The sequence below is a fragment of the Solanum tuberosum genome, unplaced genomic scaffold (genome assembly GCF_000226075.1).
Source record: "Solanum tuberosum cultivar DM 1-3 516 R44 unplaced genomic scaffold, SolTub_3.0 scf00010, whole genome shotgun sequence".
NCBI classification, from domain to species: Eukaryota; Viridiplantae; Streptophyta; class Magnoliopsida; order Solanales; family Solanaceae; genus Solanum; species Solanum tuberosum.
In genome coordinates, this window is record NW_006238936.1 from 3,610,441 (window position 1) to 3,628,289 (window position 17,849).

Sequence of the window (17,849 nt, forward strand, 5' to 3'; positions counted from 1 at the left end):
ACACATGTCTATACACTAGTATGGCATATTTTTTAGTCGTAATACATTAATGTGTCCTTTAACTTGTCTTGTTTCACATTTATATCCTTCAATTTTGAATGTACACAAGCAAGCACACTTAAACTTGCATAAAACTGAACAAGTAAACACATGAGTTCTATATGACATAATACACGTAGGACACTAATTGTCATGTAAGATGCCAAGTAGAATGTGTGTGTCTATTTATTCAGCTTTATACAAATTTAAGTATTTAGTTGCACATACTTAAAATTAGAGGATATAAATGTGAAAGGAAGATAAATTAATTTTTTTTTTTATAGATATACAAATGTTATACCGTGTTTAAGAGTTTTATAGCCATATTTATTTGTCTATATTTAACTTTAACACAACTCTTTAGTTAAATTTTATGTCATATCAAGCTACTATAAACAAAATAATTGCAGTGTTAAAAGTAGTTGATTAACCTTTGCATTTACGCTAACTAATGAACACAAAGAAGAAAAGCAAAAGTTATTCCCATCATGTTAGGCAGCTAACAAGTAAAGAGTCAATTAATAGAGCATCAAAAAATCCAAAGTCAAGAACGTGCTAGCAAATGCATTATTTATAGTCATTTGCTGTTTTTCCCTGTACATAAAGCATTACCCATTACTCTCCTCTGTACCAACAAAAAACAGAGCACCATGGGTACAGAAACAAGTTCAATACTAAAACTTCCTCTGTTTTCAGTAAATTCACAAGAAGATTTAGGGATGTTAACTCCTCTTCATACTTTAGCTTCAATTCCATTTTCTTGGGAAGAAGAACCTGGAAAGCCTCGTCCTTGTACTGACCTTATCCCTTTACCAAATTCCATATGCTTAGAGCCACCTCCTAGGCTTTACATGGAATTAACCAAAAGTTCTTCTCCTACAACTGTTTTTGATGGGCCTTATATTACTAGCAAGCCTAAGTTTTCATCTTTTAGGTTCTTGAGGGATCGACGTCGACAAGGGTCTTTTGATAGTACTGCTAGTTCTGAAACAGGGCAACTTAGTGCGTTTGTTGTTGGCAAGAAGAAAGTGGAAAGTAAAAGCTGGTGGCGTCGTAATAATGGTGGTAAAGGAAAATTTGGTACCGATTTAACAGATTGTGTTAGTTTGAATGATGAATGCACTATGAAAATGGCAACACTTAAAAGAAGTGGAAGCTTTTCAGGTCTCTCACAGGCTAAGACTCACATTTGGGTAAGTCTTAATTAACAACTTCACTAATCAATTTACTAATTCATTAGTGAATCTTTCTATTATTAGTAGTACTGTTTTTTTTCCCCGTCTTATATCATGTCAAACAGTTCTTTTTAAAGCTTGATTCATACTCTGCCCTAATCCTTAGAGATAATAATTCCGAGATAAAATGCAGTGGGTATAGTATTAGTTAGTCCCGTGACAAGTTATCACGTATACATGGTGGAGTAATTTTATCTATCTCATCCCCATACCGAACAATCCCATAAGATTTTAGAATTGAACCTATTTTATGGTTCAAATCTATGATTTTTATAGTTATAGTAATAAGTTTATACATAAAATTATTTTCTGCATCAAAAAAATACTGGATTCAGATGAAATAACTACTTGCAACGCTTCATCCCTCTCATAACTACAAACTTCCTTTTAACACACTGCTATCTTAATAGACTTGCAATATAGTGATAAATTTCATGCGCTCTAGCCTCTAAGCTAGATCCTATAGGTTGGCCGTCCTATCCCACCTCTTTAAAGGATCAATAGTTTGTTCTTTGACTATCAAATTATCAATCATTTCTAAAAAAATACTAATTGTTATCAGATATTGTGACTTTTAGCAACTTAGTTTCAAACATTTTGTTATTAAAATAAAATTTGAAGAATTGATGACTGAATTCACAAGAATTATTAATTAAAAATACCTTTTGGTAATGATGGACTAATATGAGAATGAAAACAAAAAAGATAGAGTAATGAGAAAGCTTAATAATTGGGGCAGGTGATGATGTTGAAGAAGACGGCAGTGGGGTTAGAGAAGGGGCCTAGTTAACTTCACTTTTAGGCAAGAGGGTAGGTATTACACAAACACACAAATATAGCTGTTAGCAATTAGTATCTGTTTTCTTTTCTATCCGTTGTTTTACCAAATTCGCTCTGCATAAGGCCTCATTTAAATGAAAGTGCTCCTACTAATAATTTTTTCATATCTAAGACTCGAACTCAAGATTTTTGATTAAGGAAAAAGCAGCTACATCTATCCATTAGTGGTGTACCCAATTATCTTTGTTCAAACAAAGATAATAGATGGGGTTGAATTGGCAGGTAGGTAGGTGATTCCCCAAGTTATACGGCGCCCAATGTCATCGCAGTTAATGGGAAAAAGGGACTTAAGGATATGGGCTGGCTGGCTGATTGGAGTACCTGTTTTAGTAATGGATTGGGAAATGTGTAGACTTTTCACCATTGCAGTTTTTCTTGCTCTGCTATCATTATCATTTATCAACATTCAACATTCCCATCCCAACATTTCTCAATCGAAATTAAAGGATGTGTCTTAGCAATTAATAAAGTTGGTGAACATTATGAGAGATCAGACTTTATACTCGGACAATAAATAAGTGGGTGAGTTCTTTAGTTTTGGTAGGCACAATTAGTAAATACATGTACTGATAGAATATGAAATACTAACAAGTATCCAGTAGAATATTCGAGGTTCATATTCATAATAAATTACAAACCTATCATCCGCATTATTGTTTGGCCTGCATAAGTAGAATTTTGTGTCCTCTTCTATTTCCCATCAGCGTTACTAAACTCAAGTATGAAATCTTGCAGGCAACAATATACGAGGGTTTCAAGCAGGTAATACCATGGAAGAGCAAAAAATCAAAGAAAGAAGCGCTTATTGACTAAGTTTCAACAATAGCTGTTATGTGTATGAAGTGAAGATTTTATGTTACTTTCTCTAGTCATTTAAGTACTCCTGGTTAAATACACAGGAAATATAGAAACAAATGTACCATGTCTCCTGGCTTGAATGTAGCAATCTACTATCATTAGCCTTGAATTTCACCAGAACCTATTGTAAATATTGTGAGATCATTTTCTAGATTACATTTCCATTTCTTTATCCTTGCATCATCAGGTAAATATTTATGGTTTGCATTTTGGTCATGCCGATGGCATAGCTACACGAGAAATACCCCACGCCACCTCCGACCTGGGTTTTTTTTTTGATTTTCCAACCAACAGATATACTTTGGTAAATACTTCCAAGTCTAACCAACATAAAAAAATGAGTTTCCATCGTGACAAATAAAGAAAAACGCATATGATAGTATGGGTATACTTCAGACAGTGAAGACTTAACCCACCAACAGTCATCTACATTAGTAGCATGTGATCATTTCGGGTTTACTTCAGTTTTATACTGGGTTGCTAAAATCAAAAGAGGAAAGCGCTCAGATGAACAAAATTCTTGAGAGAACTAACTAACAAGCAATTCAAACAGAGACAAATTAAAACCATGATAAGCTTCAGATGCATTTAATTAGGTTATAACTGAACACAATTCGGTATTTGAATCCAAGTAGCACTGGCTCTTGTCAAGTGCTTACAAATGAGGAGGGTCTCCCCCCTTGCACAAAACATTTAAAGTATCCACCAAAAAAGACCTTATTTTCATTTCTGATCAGGATGAAACAAGAGTAATGGAATAAGCCTACAAGGAGCTGGTTCAAACTAAAACCTCACAAGTATCTTATTATTCTTGTTTTTTACCAGTCATGCCCGCAACCACCTGCACAAAGTAGCAAACTATGTTTAATTGAAGAAGAGAACGAAAATCATCTGAAGATCTCATAGCCGTACGACATGAACAACTTATGAGCAGTTTGAAAGCATTTCAGTTCAGAAACTAGTTTAGAGTCTTTGGAATGCCACATGCAGCCAAATTCTGGAGCTCTATGATATTAACCTTAAAGAGATATCTGGCAATCAGTAGGAAAAATTGAGACAACGTGAATATATGGATGTTGGTTGATCCGAAAAACAAGAGGCTAAATCTCCTAATTTGCAATTCAAATCTCAACTTAGCACTTGTAACAAAAATCATCAGTTAAGTTGGCACAATATGATGCTATAACACTCGTACAATCTGAGTCAAAGCATTTCACCTACAATAAAAGATAAGTAAAAATGGACGACATTGAATATCCTATATAGTATACACAAGAATGTGAACTAGCATATTGTAAAGGGACAATTTATGCGTATCCCCAAAAGAATACAGCCTTTATGCATAAGCAAAGATCAAACAAACTAATAAACATATCTACACATGATGAGGAATATGACTAATAAGAGGGAAAAACACAGTTGCATAAACCAGAAAGAACATAAAACAAAGATGGACAATTACTCACATCGCTTAAAGGAGGTGCCGGAACTTGCTTGGATGATTCAAAAGAGTCCAGAATAGGCCTTACAACCGCAGGAAGGAAGAGGCCTGAAATTGCAAGCAATATAAGACAAACTGATTTTCAATCGAAGAGAAAGGCAGATAGGAATAGAAGGTCATTACGTGTCCTCTCAAAAAACAGTATACAAAATGTACTACTTCAGTAGGTAATTGAATGGTCATCATTATACGATGCACAGACTCCAACTTCTTGAGTTGGTAATAAGAATCACCAAGTCATTAACCAAGGTAATCTTCTCCTGAGCTACTAACACACATTTCTTTTGCAAGAGGGTTTCTCAGTAAGGCTGAGCTAATTGGCTTGTGCCATACAGGAAACTAATCTACTAAGGGTTCCTGAGAAGCAATAACAGACAACACCCATGTGTATGACTAACAGGCAGTAAAGGCCTCTCTGGAAGCACATAAGGGACAAAACACAGAGTTGTCAGTGAATCTTACTTGCATGATCGATCAATGGCTAGACAGTTGCAGAGACAGGCTTCTCCAAATTCCTGTTACTAAATTACTGGTTTCAAAAACCAGTGGGATAGATGAATATGTCCATTAGTAGATTATAGTTTTAAATCAGATATCTCACTTATTGAAATCCCTCTATTAGATCAAAATAAAAATCTGAAAAAGATCAGCTTTTAAAATCTTAAACTAAATATAATTTGATGAATGCAGATAGACATGTGAAGAAGCTGAGGTTGATAACCACTGCTCTACCATCATTCCATTTTAGTAAAGGACATCCAGATCTATTATTCCTATACTGTGGATTTCTCTGCTTGATATGCAGATGAGAACATACTTAATGCAAAAAGAAAGAAAATGTACACTCTTCTTTAGGTTTCACTTTGTCACCTCTGTCAAAATGCAGCAGGAAAATAACACTAAGAGTCTAAGATGCATACTAGGTTTTATTGCATATGCCTCAGATATAGCTTTTGCATTCAGGAATTAGGCTGGTCTAAGCATGAAAAGCAATAAGAGGAACCCACCCTCTACAGTCAGCTCACAGATTCTGGGCTCCCATCCTTTACTCACTCCTATGGAAAAGTCATAAAGACGTCCATACATAAATAGAGACATCTTTTTTTGGGAAGTGATATCGATGGCATCAATAAGATGAAGATATAGGAAAGATAACAAGTACAAAAGAGAGCTTGCATGCTCTATTACAGTGAGACATACAAATATATATGTCATATGCGCGCTCACGTGTGTAAAATGCAAGAATAAGGAGTCATCTGGTAGCAGATTCCTGTTTGGGCAACAGATCAACTTGATGCAGGTTATCCTTTTGTAGAAATCATACTTGTGACAATATGTGGAGGTTATTCTTCTCAATTATCTACTTATTTTGCTGTATATTCCCCACTATCAGAATAAGAGTTAGGCCAAAACCTTTTATATTCTTTCAATTAGATAAAGAGGCAAATCAGCTGCCACTACAAATTCTAATTGACCCACTGGCCACTGCTAACCAAAAACCTACAGCTCAACAGATGAATAAGCAGATTCACTCACAAAAGACGAACTTGATACTTAGAGTTCACAATGAGGAAAACTTGTAGGCTGACACTCATCAAATCTGTAATGGATGCCCTCCCTATTTATATGATGAGCTTGTTCCCAATTCCCAAGAGTATAGAGAAGAAGATTAACAGGTTAAGGAGATCCTTCTTGTGACAAGGCAGTAAGGAAAAAAGAGGGTACAATCTGGTTAAATGGGATACCCTCACACTCAACAAGAATCAGGGGGGGGTTAGGGATCAAAAACCTTAATATCCAGAATGAGTCATTAATGCAGAAGTGGCTCTGGAGATTCTGCACAGATGACAGGGCTCTTTGGAGAAGATTTATCGCTGAGAAATATGGTTTACTAAACCAATGGTCTACTGAAGAGGTTTTGGGTACTTTTGGTTGTTGTGTTTGGAAGTCCATCAGAAGGTTGTGGCCACAATTCTATAGGTGATGGAGTAAGAATAGATTTTTGGAATGAACTCTGGATAGGGGAAAACAATTTGAGAACTTTGTTTCCCAGTGTTCAGGAAAGCGAGCGCTTCATCACTTAAAGCGATGAAGCGAACCGATGCGAGCCTTCTACGCTTCACAGACTAGAATGAGTATGTGAGTGCTTCATCGCTTTAAGCGAGCGCTTCATCACTTAAAGCGTGAATCGGGGCCTTATCGCTTTTTTCCGCTTCACGCTTCCCTGAACACTGTTGTTTCCTCAGCTATATGTCTTAAGTTCACAAAAAGATGCTTCAGTGTCACAGGTTTGGAGTCCCCAAGGATGGAATTTGGGAAGTTACAGAGATTGCAAGATTCCTTCAATTGTTGAGTACGTTTCCTAGGATACTTAATGGAGCTGACAAACCTATTTGGTTGCTTCACAACAAAGGGGTTTTTACAGTTAAATCTTGCTATTGGAAGAAGAATAACAATCAATCCACAACGGGCTTCTGGCCTTGGAAGCAAATCTGGAAGGTCACAAGTCCCCTGAAAGTCTCTTGTTTCGTATGGTTGACAATTAGGAGAGCATGTCTAACTCATGAAGTCCTACAAGGAAAAAGAATGCACATCTGTTCAAGATGTTTTATGTGTGATCAAGACGCAGAGAGCAACTTTCATCTGTTCCTTCATTGTAAAACAGCCACAAAGTTGTGGTGCATGTTCCTCAGTATTCTTGGGGTCAGTTGGGTGATGCCAAAGTTCACTATGGAGCTGCTTAACAGTTGGATCGGTAGTAGAGGGTCAAAGGAAAACTGGTGGATGACCATTCCAGCATGAATCTGGTGGACACTATGGAAGGAACGGAATACCAGATGTTTTGAAGGCAAGAGTAGCAACATTCAGAAGATAAAGAGTCAGAGTCTTAGTTTGTTGTATTTTTTATGTAAACAAGAGTTGGGGGATATAGTAGCACTAGTCGACTTCATAGGTAACTTGCAAAGTTCTACTTTTGCAGTCCTTTAAGAGGATTTCCCATACTTTTGGTGGGTGTAAGATTCTTCCTCATCATTTCTTGGATGATGAGTTTTTTGTGAATATAGAGTTACCCTGTCTCAAAAAAAATCACAAGAAACTGTGTACTCAACGAGCACATTATCCCATTAATCACAATGTTATAAATCTCCGAAAACCTCTATATACCTCCAAAAGAGATCCTCTACATACTGAGACCAATCACTACATTAAAGGTCCACTATATATGTTATGAAGAGCTAATTGTAACCTCAATTATATAAAATAAAATAAAATAAAAATATTGCCCATGAAAAATTACAATACCCCAATTGAGGATTGCTGAATCAGTGATCACATAAATTTATAGGGAGTTAGCAATCAAGCATTAGTACATTCAGAGAAGCTGGTATCGAAATAATCATTATATGGACCAAAAAAATATAAGTCCTAGCTGCCGATTTGCAGGGTTTTGTTAGAAAAATATGAACTTTGAAAACATCAGATTTCATAGATTCAACCACAATAGGTCCATCGACGCCGATTCCCACCCATATACAGTTCAAAAATTCTGAATTTATGTGTAAAATTCAATTGTCACAAATGAAAAAACAACAACTTATTTTTAATAAAATCGTAGATTTGGTGATAGCGTAAAGATAGAGAGAGAATCACCGAATCCAGCGATGAGACAAGAGGCAGCTACGACTGGTTCCTGAACCACGAACATTCTCAACTTCCCCATTACAGCCATTTCTTTTCTTCTTCTTCTTCCCGTAAATTTCCTATCACCCAGAAAAGTCTGAAGATGTTGGCTGCTGTGCTGTGTAAGCTACGAATTTAGCGGGTCGGTTATTTTGAAGAGACCCGGCCCATAACGTTGATCCCAGGCCCATGTATTTGTACTTGGTTATAGAATACAAAGAATAAGAGGATTTTTTTTTTAATAAATAACTATAGTTTGGACCATAATTAATTAGTAGTTTGTCTAATTACAATTCATAGCAATAATTTTAGAAAATCGAGAGGCAAGCGAGATAGGGGAGAAAGGTGAATAGGTAGATAATTGAAATTGAGATTGACTTGCAGCTGATATTGGTAGCTTGCCTCTTCCTCTCTCCCAATCTCGCACACAAATACGCATACCCCGATGTAAAAATAAGAATCCCTTAATACTATTTTTACTTGAGTAATTATACCCTAGGTTTGTTTTTTGGCACAAAAATATGTTAGTCAAGTGGAGCAGATATGTCCACTAAAGTACTCCACATTAGATGTAAATTAGCATAAAATAACACTTCGTTTGCATAGTTGGAAATCCAGGTTGAAAAAGAAAATCTTAATAACAATATATCAGAATTTGTGTACTAATCAAACCATTAATCTCATTCACAATATAACACAATTAAACTTTTTAAAAATAATAGTAATAATCAACAACTCTAAGAAATCCATTAATCATGACAATACAAAAGAGTCTATAGAAACCATAATTTTGGTGAGGAAAAAACACGATTCTGCCTAAAATATATACATGCTTGCTTGTCTTCAAGTACAAACTGAGGGAAAGCTCAGTATTTAATTTCAATTCAAGTACTAAAAGCTGAGACCAAAGTAAATGGAGAAATGATCATCATACAACTAACATACATAGACAACCACCCAGTCAACTCCCCTGTAAAACCAATCTTTACAAAACTACTATTAACAGGAAAATTGGATACAATCTACACAGCTCAGAACGTCGGTACCATCCACCCGACTGTCCACCCAAGAAGCAAACCTGCACCAACAAGACCCAAACCTAATGCAAAAACAACTGCATATCTGCTCAAGTCATACTTGGGACAGCCACATTTGGCTCGTTTCATCCTAGCAGACTTCTTCTGCGGTCTCTTAGTTTTCTGGGGCACCCTTGGTAACATGGCCGATATTGGCTGTTTTTTGTTGTTTTTAATCTGGAAGTAGAAGTTCTCTAGTTGCAGTAGCTGGAACCATTGCTTGTAGGCAAAAAGTTGTGATGCTTGTCTAAAGACCAGCTGAACAACGTGCTCCTTCTCCGCAAAGGCTTGCTTTGCCGCATTCTCAGCTTCCCTAGCACGCGTTTGAGAATGACGAAGTGCTTTTAGTAGTTGGGCCTTGCTTTCATCATCTCCAGATGTGTTCATTTCAGGCACAACCTTTTGGCTAGGGGTGTCACTGTTCTTCAAACTATGTACAAGTAAAAAGTTCTTAAGCACCTCAAACATGCTCTATAGAGTATAGACACACTAAAGAAATACTACTCGAAATCAATCTAGAAACGTTAAAACGCGAAAAGTGGCTATCAGAGTATATGCCATTCACTTGGAGGAGTAGATGACATTGTTATCTCATAAAAGATCACTTGTTCCGATGACATAAAACTGCTAACATGTTGCATGCACCAGATTGCAGCTAATTGACAACATAACAAATCAATATTACTATCATGGAACGAATGAACATCTGAAAAGCTGCAAAATCTGGAGAGAAGTGTCAAGTTACCAAAAGAGCAATGCAAGAGAATTAACAGTTCTCATGTTCATTGCATTTGATGTATGAGACAGTTATCAATGACAGCATAAGAAAATAACACACTTACATAAATAAAAATATATCATTGTTTTCTTGAGTTATCGAACCTGAAAGTGAAAACACATGCTACTAGGTTTTGCAATTGAGTTCATAGATTAAGACCCAGTTCCTCTAAATGACTGCACTTTGACCCAAACCGGCCAAGCAAGATAAAACAACTATGAAATCATGTTAGTGTTGGGGAATTTTAATATTACAAAAATGTTGCATAGCATTGCCATAGTGACCGTTGCCTCAGAGTCGTTACTTCCTCTATTCATTATTGCATTAGAATATGCATTGGTTGACTTTCTTTTGCTGTTATATGTTTGGGAGTTATGGCAATTACTTTGTTGCTGTTGGAGTGGCTAACTGCTGCATTACTCCATTAGGAGTTATTGCCATATGCACTTCAGTTTTGCAACAGATGCAAAATGCCGTTGATGGCATTAGTGTCTATTTGATTGTCACTCATAATTCCTCCATTATACCTTGTAACATATGTAACTCCTAAGGCTATTATCTTCACTATTTACTACACAATTTATCTTCCTATTCATTGCTAGGAAGACTTCTTCTAGTATAAATAGTGGTGGTTTTCATTTGGTTTGTCACACACAACATACAAGAGAAAATATAGAGTGCATAAGGTTTGTCAAAAAGAGAGTTCTTATTAGTTGAAGGGAGGTGTTCTTTTTTGTGGAGCTTTGGACTCAACTCTTATCCAGAGTTGTTGAGTTATACTTTGTGAAGGCTGTTGTATCCTGGAGGGGACAAGTCAAGAGGACTACTGCTGGACCAGTGAAGAACATTTGCTGCAGTGGACTTGAATCTCCTTAAAGAGAGCGAGATATCCGCGCCTCAGCCTGAAGAGATTTATTTCTTCATTTTTATTTTCAATTGTAATCTTGTATTTTTTTCACTATAGGTGCGATCCATTTCATATAAGTTGTGCAATTCAACATGGAAAAAGGGCAGTTTTGTCAACCAAGTGCAAAGAAAACCCTGCATGGAAGTCTAACCTATCAAGATAAGCATATGTACACTAACATCAAATTACATTCTAAGCCGAGAAGAATGCTAGAGACGCAGATATGGACCACAAAGTTCAATCACTCAGCCTCATATATATAGATGCTAGTAATTGTATGTATGTGCAGTAGAGCTTTTTTCCATATTGGTAGAATAATTGTGAGTATAAGAATGATATATAGTACATTAAGCAGTGACGGAAGCTAGTCCTACACAATACCTTGATGACTTGCAAGTGTGAAGCTGCAACTTCCCTTCAGCATCTAACTGTGACGGGCGTTCAAAAGAAAGATTGCCACGTTTATAAATATTCGTATTCTGCTGGTGCATACTTCCAGCTTTCGGACCCGTAGAAGAAGCATAAATCTTACTGTCAACATCCACGTCGCGGTCTTGTTTAACAAAATTGTTCTGAGGCTGGGGAAGATCACAATTCTCCATAAAATCATGTGATCTCTGTGCAACCAATAAAGCAAGTTCCTCTGTGTCTGCAGTTCGCCACCATGGTTCTGTTTTCTCAACACCAATCCAGGGATATTCTGTATCAAATGGAAGCTCATCTATCTGCTTTCCGACTGTGAGATCAACCAGACCTTTCTTACTTGCTTTATTGGGATACCCTGTGTCCTCGAGGTTAGGACTATCCTTGGAAATCTCAGTAAACACATCTGTCAGTTCTTTGCTTCCAACTCCCAAGTCATTGTTTACATAGCTTGCAGATCTTGTAACCTGAGAATCTAGAGATCCACCTACAGTAAATTTATCCACACAAATACTATCTGCTTCATTCTGATCACACAACTTGTTATATTTAGGGATTGAATCTAAAACTGGTCCAATATTCTCCATCTCTGCTTCAATAGAGTCTACCAGTTCACTCACTAAGCCTTTTTGATACCCATAATTAGGTTGAAGATGCAACCACCATCTTGAATTAGGGGATAAATCACAATATGAAGAGTTCCTGTCAAAAGGCAGGAAGTATGTGCCAGAAGGATTTTGTGCATCAGCACCATTTGCAGGTCCAGCATCAACCTGCTTTGATGAGGGTGATGCTGATGAGCAGCATGCCAACTTTGGAGCTCGTTTGGCATCTTCCTGGACCAAACATCGATTAACTGCTCTTTGCCAAGCGGTTCTTGCTTCTGCCACAGCCATTACTAGCTCATTCTTCTGCACATTTTGCTGTCACAGAAAAATCCACCAGACACTGAGTTCATCAAGATTCATGCATCACTCTTGAGGACAAACATAGAAATATGAACAGTATTCGACAAATAGATGAAACCTGATTTGCAGGAACAAAACTCAGCATAGAAACTAGTCCATTAAAGAGGGGGGCGGGGGGATGAAAATGCATGATGACAAGCAATGGTGGGGTTGAGATTTTCTATAAGGGGATTCAACATATAAAGAAGTACCGAAGACTAAGGGGTGTCAATGACTCCCCTTGGACAAAGGCAAGAACCTTTCTATCACATCTGACCATCTCCTCTTGCAATGATCCAATCCCAATTCATCTTTTACCCCCACAAACTAAATCTTTTGGTTAAAAAGTACTCCTATGCCACTTAAACTAAAAATACGCAAAGAAGAAAGTAACATGTGAAGCTCTGACGAGAGGGAGTTGCTCGGATGGTAAGCACCCCTCACTTCCAACCCGAAGGTTGCAAGTTCGAGTCACCAAGGGAGCAAATAGGGGTGAGAGCTCCTAGGGAGGGTAAAAAAACATGTGAAGCTCTCATTTCAGATTTAAAAAAGTGCTTTGTATCTCAAGCTCTCCAGATGAAACCTGATTTGCAGGAACAAAACTCAGCATAGAAACTAGTCCATTAAAGAGGGGGGCGGGGGGATGAAAATGCATGATGACAAGCAATGGTGGGGTTGAGATTTTCTATAAGGGGATTCAACATATAAAGAAGTACCGAAGACTAAGGGGTGTCAATGACTCCCCTTGGACAAAGGCAAGAACCTTTCTATCACATCTGACCATCTCCTCTTGCAATGATCCAATCCCAATTCATCTTTTACCCCCACAAACTAAATCTTTTGGTTAAAAAGTACTCCTATGCCACTTAAACTAAAAATACGCAAAGAAGAAAGTAACATGTGAAGCTCTGACGAGAGGGAGTTGCTCGGATGGTAAGCACCCCTCACTTCCAACCCGAAGGTTGCAAGTTCGAGTCACCAAGGGAGCAAATAGGGGTGAGAGCTCCTAGGGAGGGTAAAAAAACATGTGAAGCTCTCATTTCAGATTTAAAAAAGTGCTTTGTATCTCAAGCTCTCCAGATGATAATATGTACAAAATGAGAATAAATTCAATCAACAAACTCAGGTGAATGAAGAATCTACTGCCTGTTATATTCCTATCTTTTCTACAGAACATATTCTGGAACAGAGAAATAACAATGAAAATAGTTGCCGAAAGACAGCCAAAAAGATACAATGGTAAATTTGTGCATGCATTAAGTAGGTAATCTCACCACTACAACAGTCTAAATCTGCCACCAAATATTATAAAATCCAGTGGTTTTTGAAGAGAGCCAAGCCCCCCTCACACACCAAAAAATCCTCAAAACAGAACCAAAAGAACCCGACTACAAGGCCTAAAGTACCATTCAAGATGTTTGAAAACAGATCCCAAATTTACCCCAAACTCCAGTTCTGAATATTCGGGAAGAATCTTTTTTTTTTTCGTCCTTCAAAAAAAAAATAATCCAACCACAACTTACTTATTAAAAGTCCTACTCCAGGGAATCTCCCCTGGAAATAGTTTACCAGTCTTAGCATAGTAAACACACCAAAAAAGAGAATTTTACACCATCACATGCACAGTCAACACCACCAAGTTAGCAAAGATTAAATCCAAAATTTGCCCCCATTAAAATAACTCACACTAGTAGATATCAGAGAAAACTACAGATTTCTCTCTATCACAATTCATTCACAAAGAACTAAACTAAGCTTGCATAATCAAGAACCACAAAGATCAAATTTTTATAAGCAATCTTGATTCCCCAAACCCATATAAATCCTTACACACTCATCATCATCATCAGCAGCAGCATATACTGATAAAGCTGAGATTTTTACTCCACCCCAAACCTCCACTCCTTACAAACATGGAAGATAGCAAAAAAAGAAGTAAAAAAAGTCAAGAAAATAATTTAATAATACCAAGAAAATCACCAAAAACTTGAAAACTCAAACATGTTCATTAAAATAAACAATTACCTATGAACATCAACAGAAAAGTCAAGAGAAAAAATTAACCTCAAAACAGTGGACATAAGGGGAAAATTAAATGGATATACAAGAGGGGTTTGTAATCTGGACGAAATGTTTTTCCTTTTTTGTTCAAAGGACACAATTTTCAGAAACAAGTGACCCACCACCCCTCAGCGCCAGCAGTTTCAGCATCCCTTTTTTTTTTCACAGTCAACTTGTATCATCCCACCATTTGTCTGTCGGTTTTTGTTTACAGTTTGCACATTAAACGGTGTCGTTCTATGAGCTTTTTGTCCTAAACGACGTCATTAGAATTTTTTGTATAAATCACACTACACTATTTCTAGCTTATGTACACAATTTGTTTTGTTTGTTATGTGTAGCTTTAAGATAAAGAGTTGTGGTTAAACATAACTACAAGTCATGGTTTGCTCTCGTTTTATCACCAATTATATTTTAAGAAGTTACATTTGAAGCAAAGAGAAAACCCATATTTGTGTATAAAGGCAAGTAAAGTATGATATTAATGATTATATAACGGGTTGTTTTTGGGTCTACATCTAGTAAAATTATACTTTACCTAATAATGTGTATTAGTACTATCTTGATTTTAACATAGTTTGATTTGATACAACCACACAAATTGAAAATATATATTTTATACAATATGTGTGATGATAAAGCTTTTAAATATCTATTACAAGTGATGAAATGCAAAGTATTGTCAAAAATAATTTTTTTGAAATGAACTAATAAAGAGATAGTGTTATATTAGTGGAAGGAAAGAATATATTATAATTTTATAATTAGGAAAAAAAGCAATAGTATTAATTATAGAAAGATGTTGCTGACTGGATGAATAGATAAGTAGAAGATTATGATAGGGAATGGTGGGTCCAAGCAGTGATGACTAAAGGGACCAGGTTGTCTAATAATTGGGATCTACTAAATTTTTTTCCTTTTTAGTACTATCACTATATATATATTTGGCTTTAATTTGCAGGGCATTGGTGGAATTATTTTTTGCTTAGAGATATTTTTAGGATTATGATAATTTACCTACACATATACATATAAAATATTATTGAAAATGACTCTACAAAGGGATCTCATGTTACAAGCAATCTGTTATTTTCAAATGTGGGGTTTTCTTTTCAAAGAAAGAGAATTGTAGAAGAATGATCTCTTCATGACCAAAGGAGCAATTTTTTCTTCTTTACTTCTTTCCTCTTTGATCATCGATTGGTATCCAGAAATATGATGTGGTACGATTAATTTAAATTTATATTATCTAAAAATTATTAACAAAGAAAAAGAATTTAAATTTTTTCTTTGTTAGAATTAAATTTAAAATCTCTAATTAAAAAATTTAATCATGATTTAAATCAGGTTGATCTGAAATAGAAATTTTATTAAACATATATTTTGAATCTCAATAAGTTATACACTTGTACTTTTTCCTGTAAAAGACTTTCTCAATTCTTATAATTTTACCTTTAAACAAAATCATAGTTCTTAAACAATGTCTTAAAAAAGAATCTCAGGTTGCCGTGTTAACAAAATATATAGTTTTATATTTTTATTTATTTATAAATAAATACACAAATTAAATGATATATACCGCAAAGTTAATACACATAATTTTACCAAGTTCTACCAATCTAATAAAACAATAATAATTGTAACTAGTACTTACTTAATATAATCCTCTCCCATGGTATCAATAATATGTTCATGTTGAGGATAATTTATTTATTTTTGTAAAATTAAAATTTTAAAAATATTATAACCCAAAATTTAAAATCCTACTTTTTAGTGAACTTAAAATTTCAAATTATCACATACTGTTAAACTTTTATTTCATATTTCATAAACAAACACTTTCAAATAAGAACCTCAAGTTTGACCTTTAAATTTTATAATCAAACACCTACTAGAAATGATTTATTCCATCACACTCCCTAGCGTCCAGACGAAAGGTTTAATAAGTAATATAATTTACTTTTCTCCACACAAAAATAATGTAAGATTGAATAAAAAGGAGAAAGAGCTTCTAATTTCCTTGTATCACTTTCAGGATTAGGCTTCAATTAACTCCTTGATTACATTATTAATTTGGAGAGACCAAACTTCAACTACTCCATCTCCCGGCTTTTCCTAGGAAGAATTAATAATTAACAATTTCAAACGAAATCAAGAATCTTTTTGTCCTTTAAATACTTCAACAATTCACATCATATACGTATTTTAGTTCTTCGTTCAAACTAAGTCTCAGCTATGAATTATTTAAGATAAAATAATACGAATCATCTACTTCCATTTTTTTACACTATATACGACTATCTTGATAAAGTTAACATAATTTTTATCCTATGTTTTAATCTATCGCATATACTTTTAAAAAAAATTCAGATTCGAAATAATATACGCTTCATCATAAATAAATAAAAAGACAGTTTCTTCTTAATTAATTTGGGTCATTCAGACAAATGCCTTAATTTTGTGAAAGTTTTTCATTTTTATTCCTCAAATTTATGATCGTAAATTTTTATCCTTCAACATTAAGTAACAAATAAGATCATCTCCAACTTCAAACCAAATTTTAAAAATTTGATATTTTAAGTTGTTGAAATTACCTTTGACATTGAAATAAGAGATAACTTTTCGCTCGGCATAAATTTATATTTTTTGTATTATAATATAACATAAGCTATATTTTAAAAGAAACAACAAGTTTTGCAACTTAATTCCTAAGAAACTTATGTTGGCATGTGTTTAGTTTTTAAAACTCACAAAAATTATATTGTAAGAGTCATAATTTAATTTAACGGAAAAGGGCCTAAAATACCCTTGAACTATAAGAAATGGTATAAAATTACCCTCCATCCACCTATTAGTCCTAAAATACCCTTGCTGTCTACCTTTAGGTCCTATATTGCCCTTTATTTTTAACGGTCCCAAGTTAAACCCAATTAATAAATTCATTAATGGCGTGACGGGGATAGTGTATTAAAAGTGACAAAGTAGTTTGTTAATTAGGTAGGAGTCCTCCAAGTTTTAAATATTAGGTAGAAGTGACAAATATATAATTAATATTAATGAAATTAAAAATTCTTTTCTCAACAGCCCCAAACTTTTAACTTTTATACTTTTATCCCATATTTTTTACCTCAAAATACCTAAAATTTCACTAAAATATATGAGAAGAAAAAAGGCGGTACTTTTTTCTCACCTGCAGCGTCTTCAACAACGAGCCTGAAGGACAACTACCAAGTCTTCAACGAGGCTGAAGTATGCTTCTCAATTCCCTTCTTCTTCTTTTTCTTCATCCTCAATTAAAGTCTACCCACCCCAAGTTCATTAAACCCATCTTCCTCACAGGCTTTTTTGAATTGAATCCTGACCTTGAGTTTGAACATCTAAAAAGATATTTGATAAGAGATGTGCATAACTTGATCATTTTGTAAAGGTTACTGTTGTTAAATATGGTGATGATACAAACATTGGTTGATCATAAAGATGTTGAAACAAGTTTTGAGTTCTTT

General features: G+C 35.1%; 3 protein-coding genes across 5 annotated transcripts; 1 reads left to right on the plus strand and 2 right to left on the minus strand.

Annotated features, from left to right (window-relative positions):
- Nucleotides 1-501: 501 nt before the first annotated feature.
- On the plus strand, nt 502-3,144 carry LOC102586864 (uncharacterized protein At4g00950-like). Its single transcript, XM_006339664.2, has 2 exons — nt 502-1,232; nt 2,850-3,144. The coding sequence occupies exons 1-2, from the start codon at nt 690-692 to the stop codon at nt 2,925-2,927; spliced, it is 621 nt and encodes a 206-aa protein (XP_006339726.1). The 5' UTR covers nt 502-689; the 3' UTR covers nt 2,928-3,144.
- A 388-nt stretch (nt 3,145-3,532) lies between these two features.
- On the minus strand, nt 3,533-8,268 carry LOC102587205 (fiber protein Fb11). The gene is made up of 3 exons (XM_006339665.2): nt 8,125-8,268; nt 4,439-4,521; nt 3,533-3,813 (listed from the first exon to the last, which is right to left on the minus strand). Exons 1-3 carry the CDS (start codon nt 8,201-8,203, stop codon nt 3,778-3,780), a joined length of 198 nt encoding a protein of 65 aa, XP_006339727.1. The 5' UTR covers nt 8,204-8,268; the 3' UTR covers nt 3,533-3,777.
- Nucleotides 8,269-8,879: 611 nt separating this feature from the next.
- On the minus strand, nt 8,880-14,742 carry LOC102587530 (uncharacterized). 3 transcript variants are annotated; one of them, XM_006339666.2, is made up of 3 exons: nt 14,350-14,742; nt 11,297-12,261; nt 8,880-9,660 (listed from the first exon to the last, which is right to left on the minus strand). In XM_006339666.2, the coding sequence occupies exons 2-3, from the start codon at nt 12,232-12,234 to the stop codon at nt 9,186-9,188; spliced, it is 1,413 nt and encodes a 470-aa protein (XP_006339728.1). In that variant the 5' UTR covers nt 12,235-12,261; nt 14,350-14,742; the 3' UTR covers nt 8,880-9,185. The 3 variants fall into 3 exon arrangements, with proteins under 3 accessions (XP_006339728.1, XP_006339729.1, XP_015167875.1); XM_006339667.2 differs by having other exon boundaries at nt 14,311-14,742; XM_015312389.1 differs by lacking the exon at nt 14,350-14,742 and adding an exon at nt 13,560-14,285.
- Between the last annotated feature and the right edge of the window lie 3,107 nt (nt 14,743-17,849).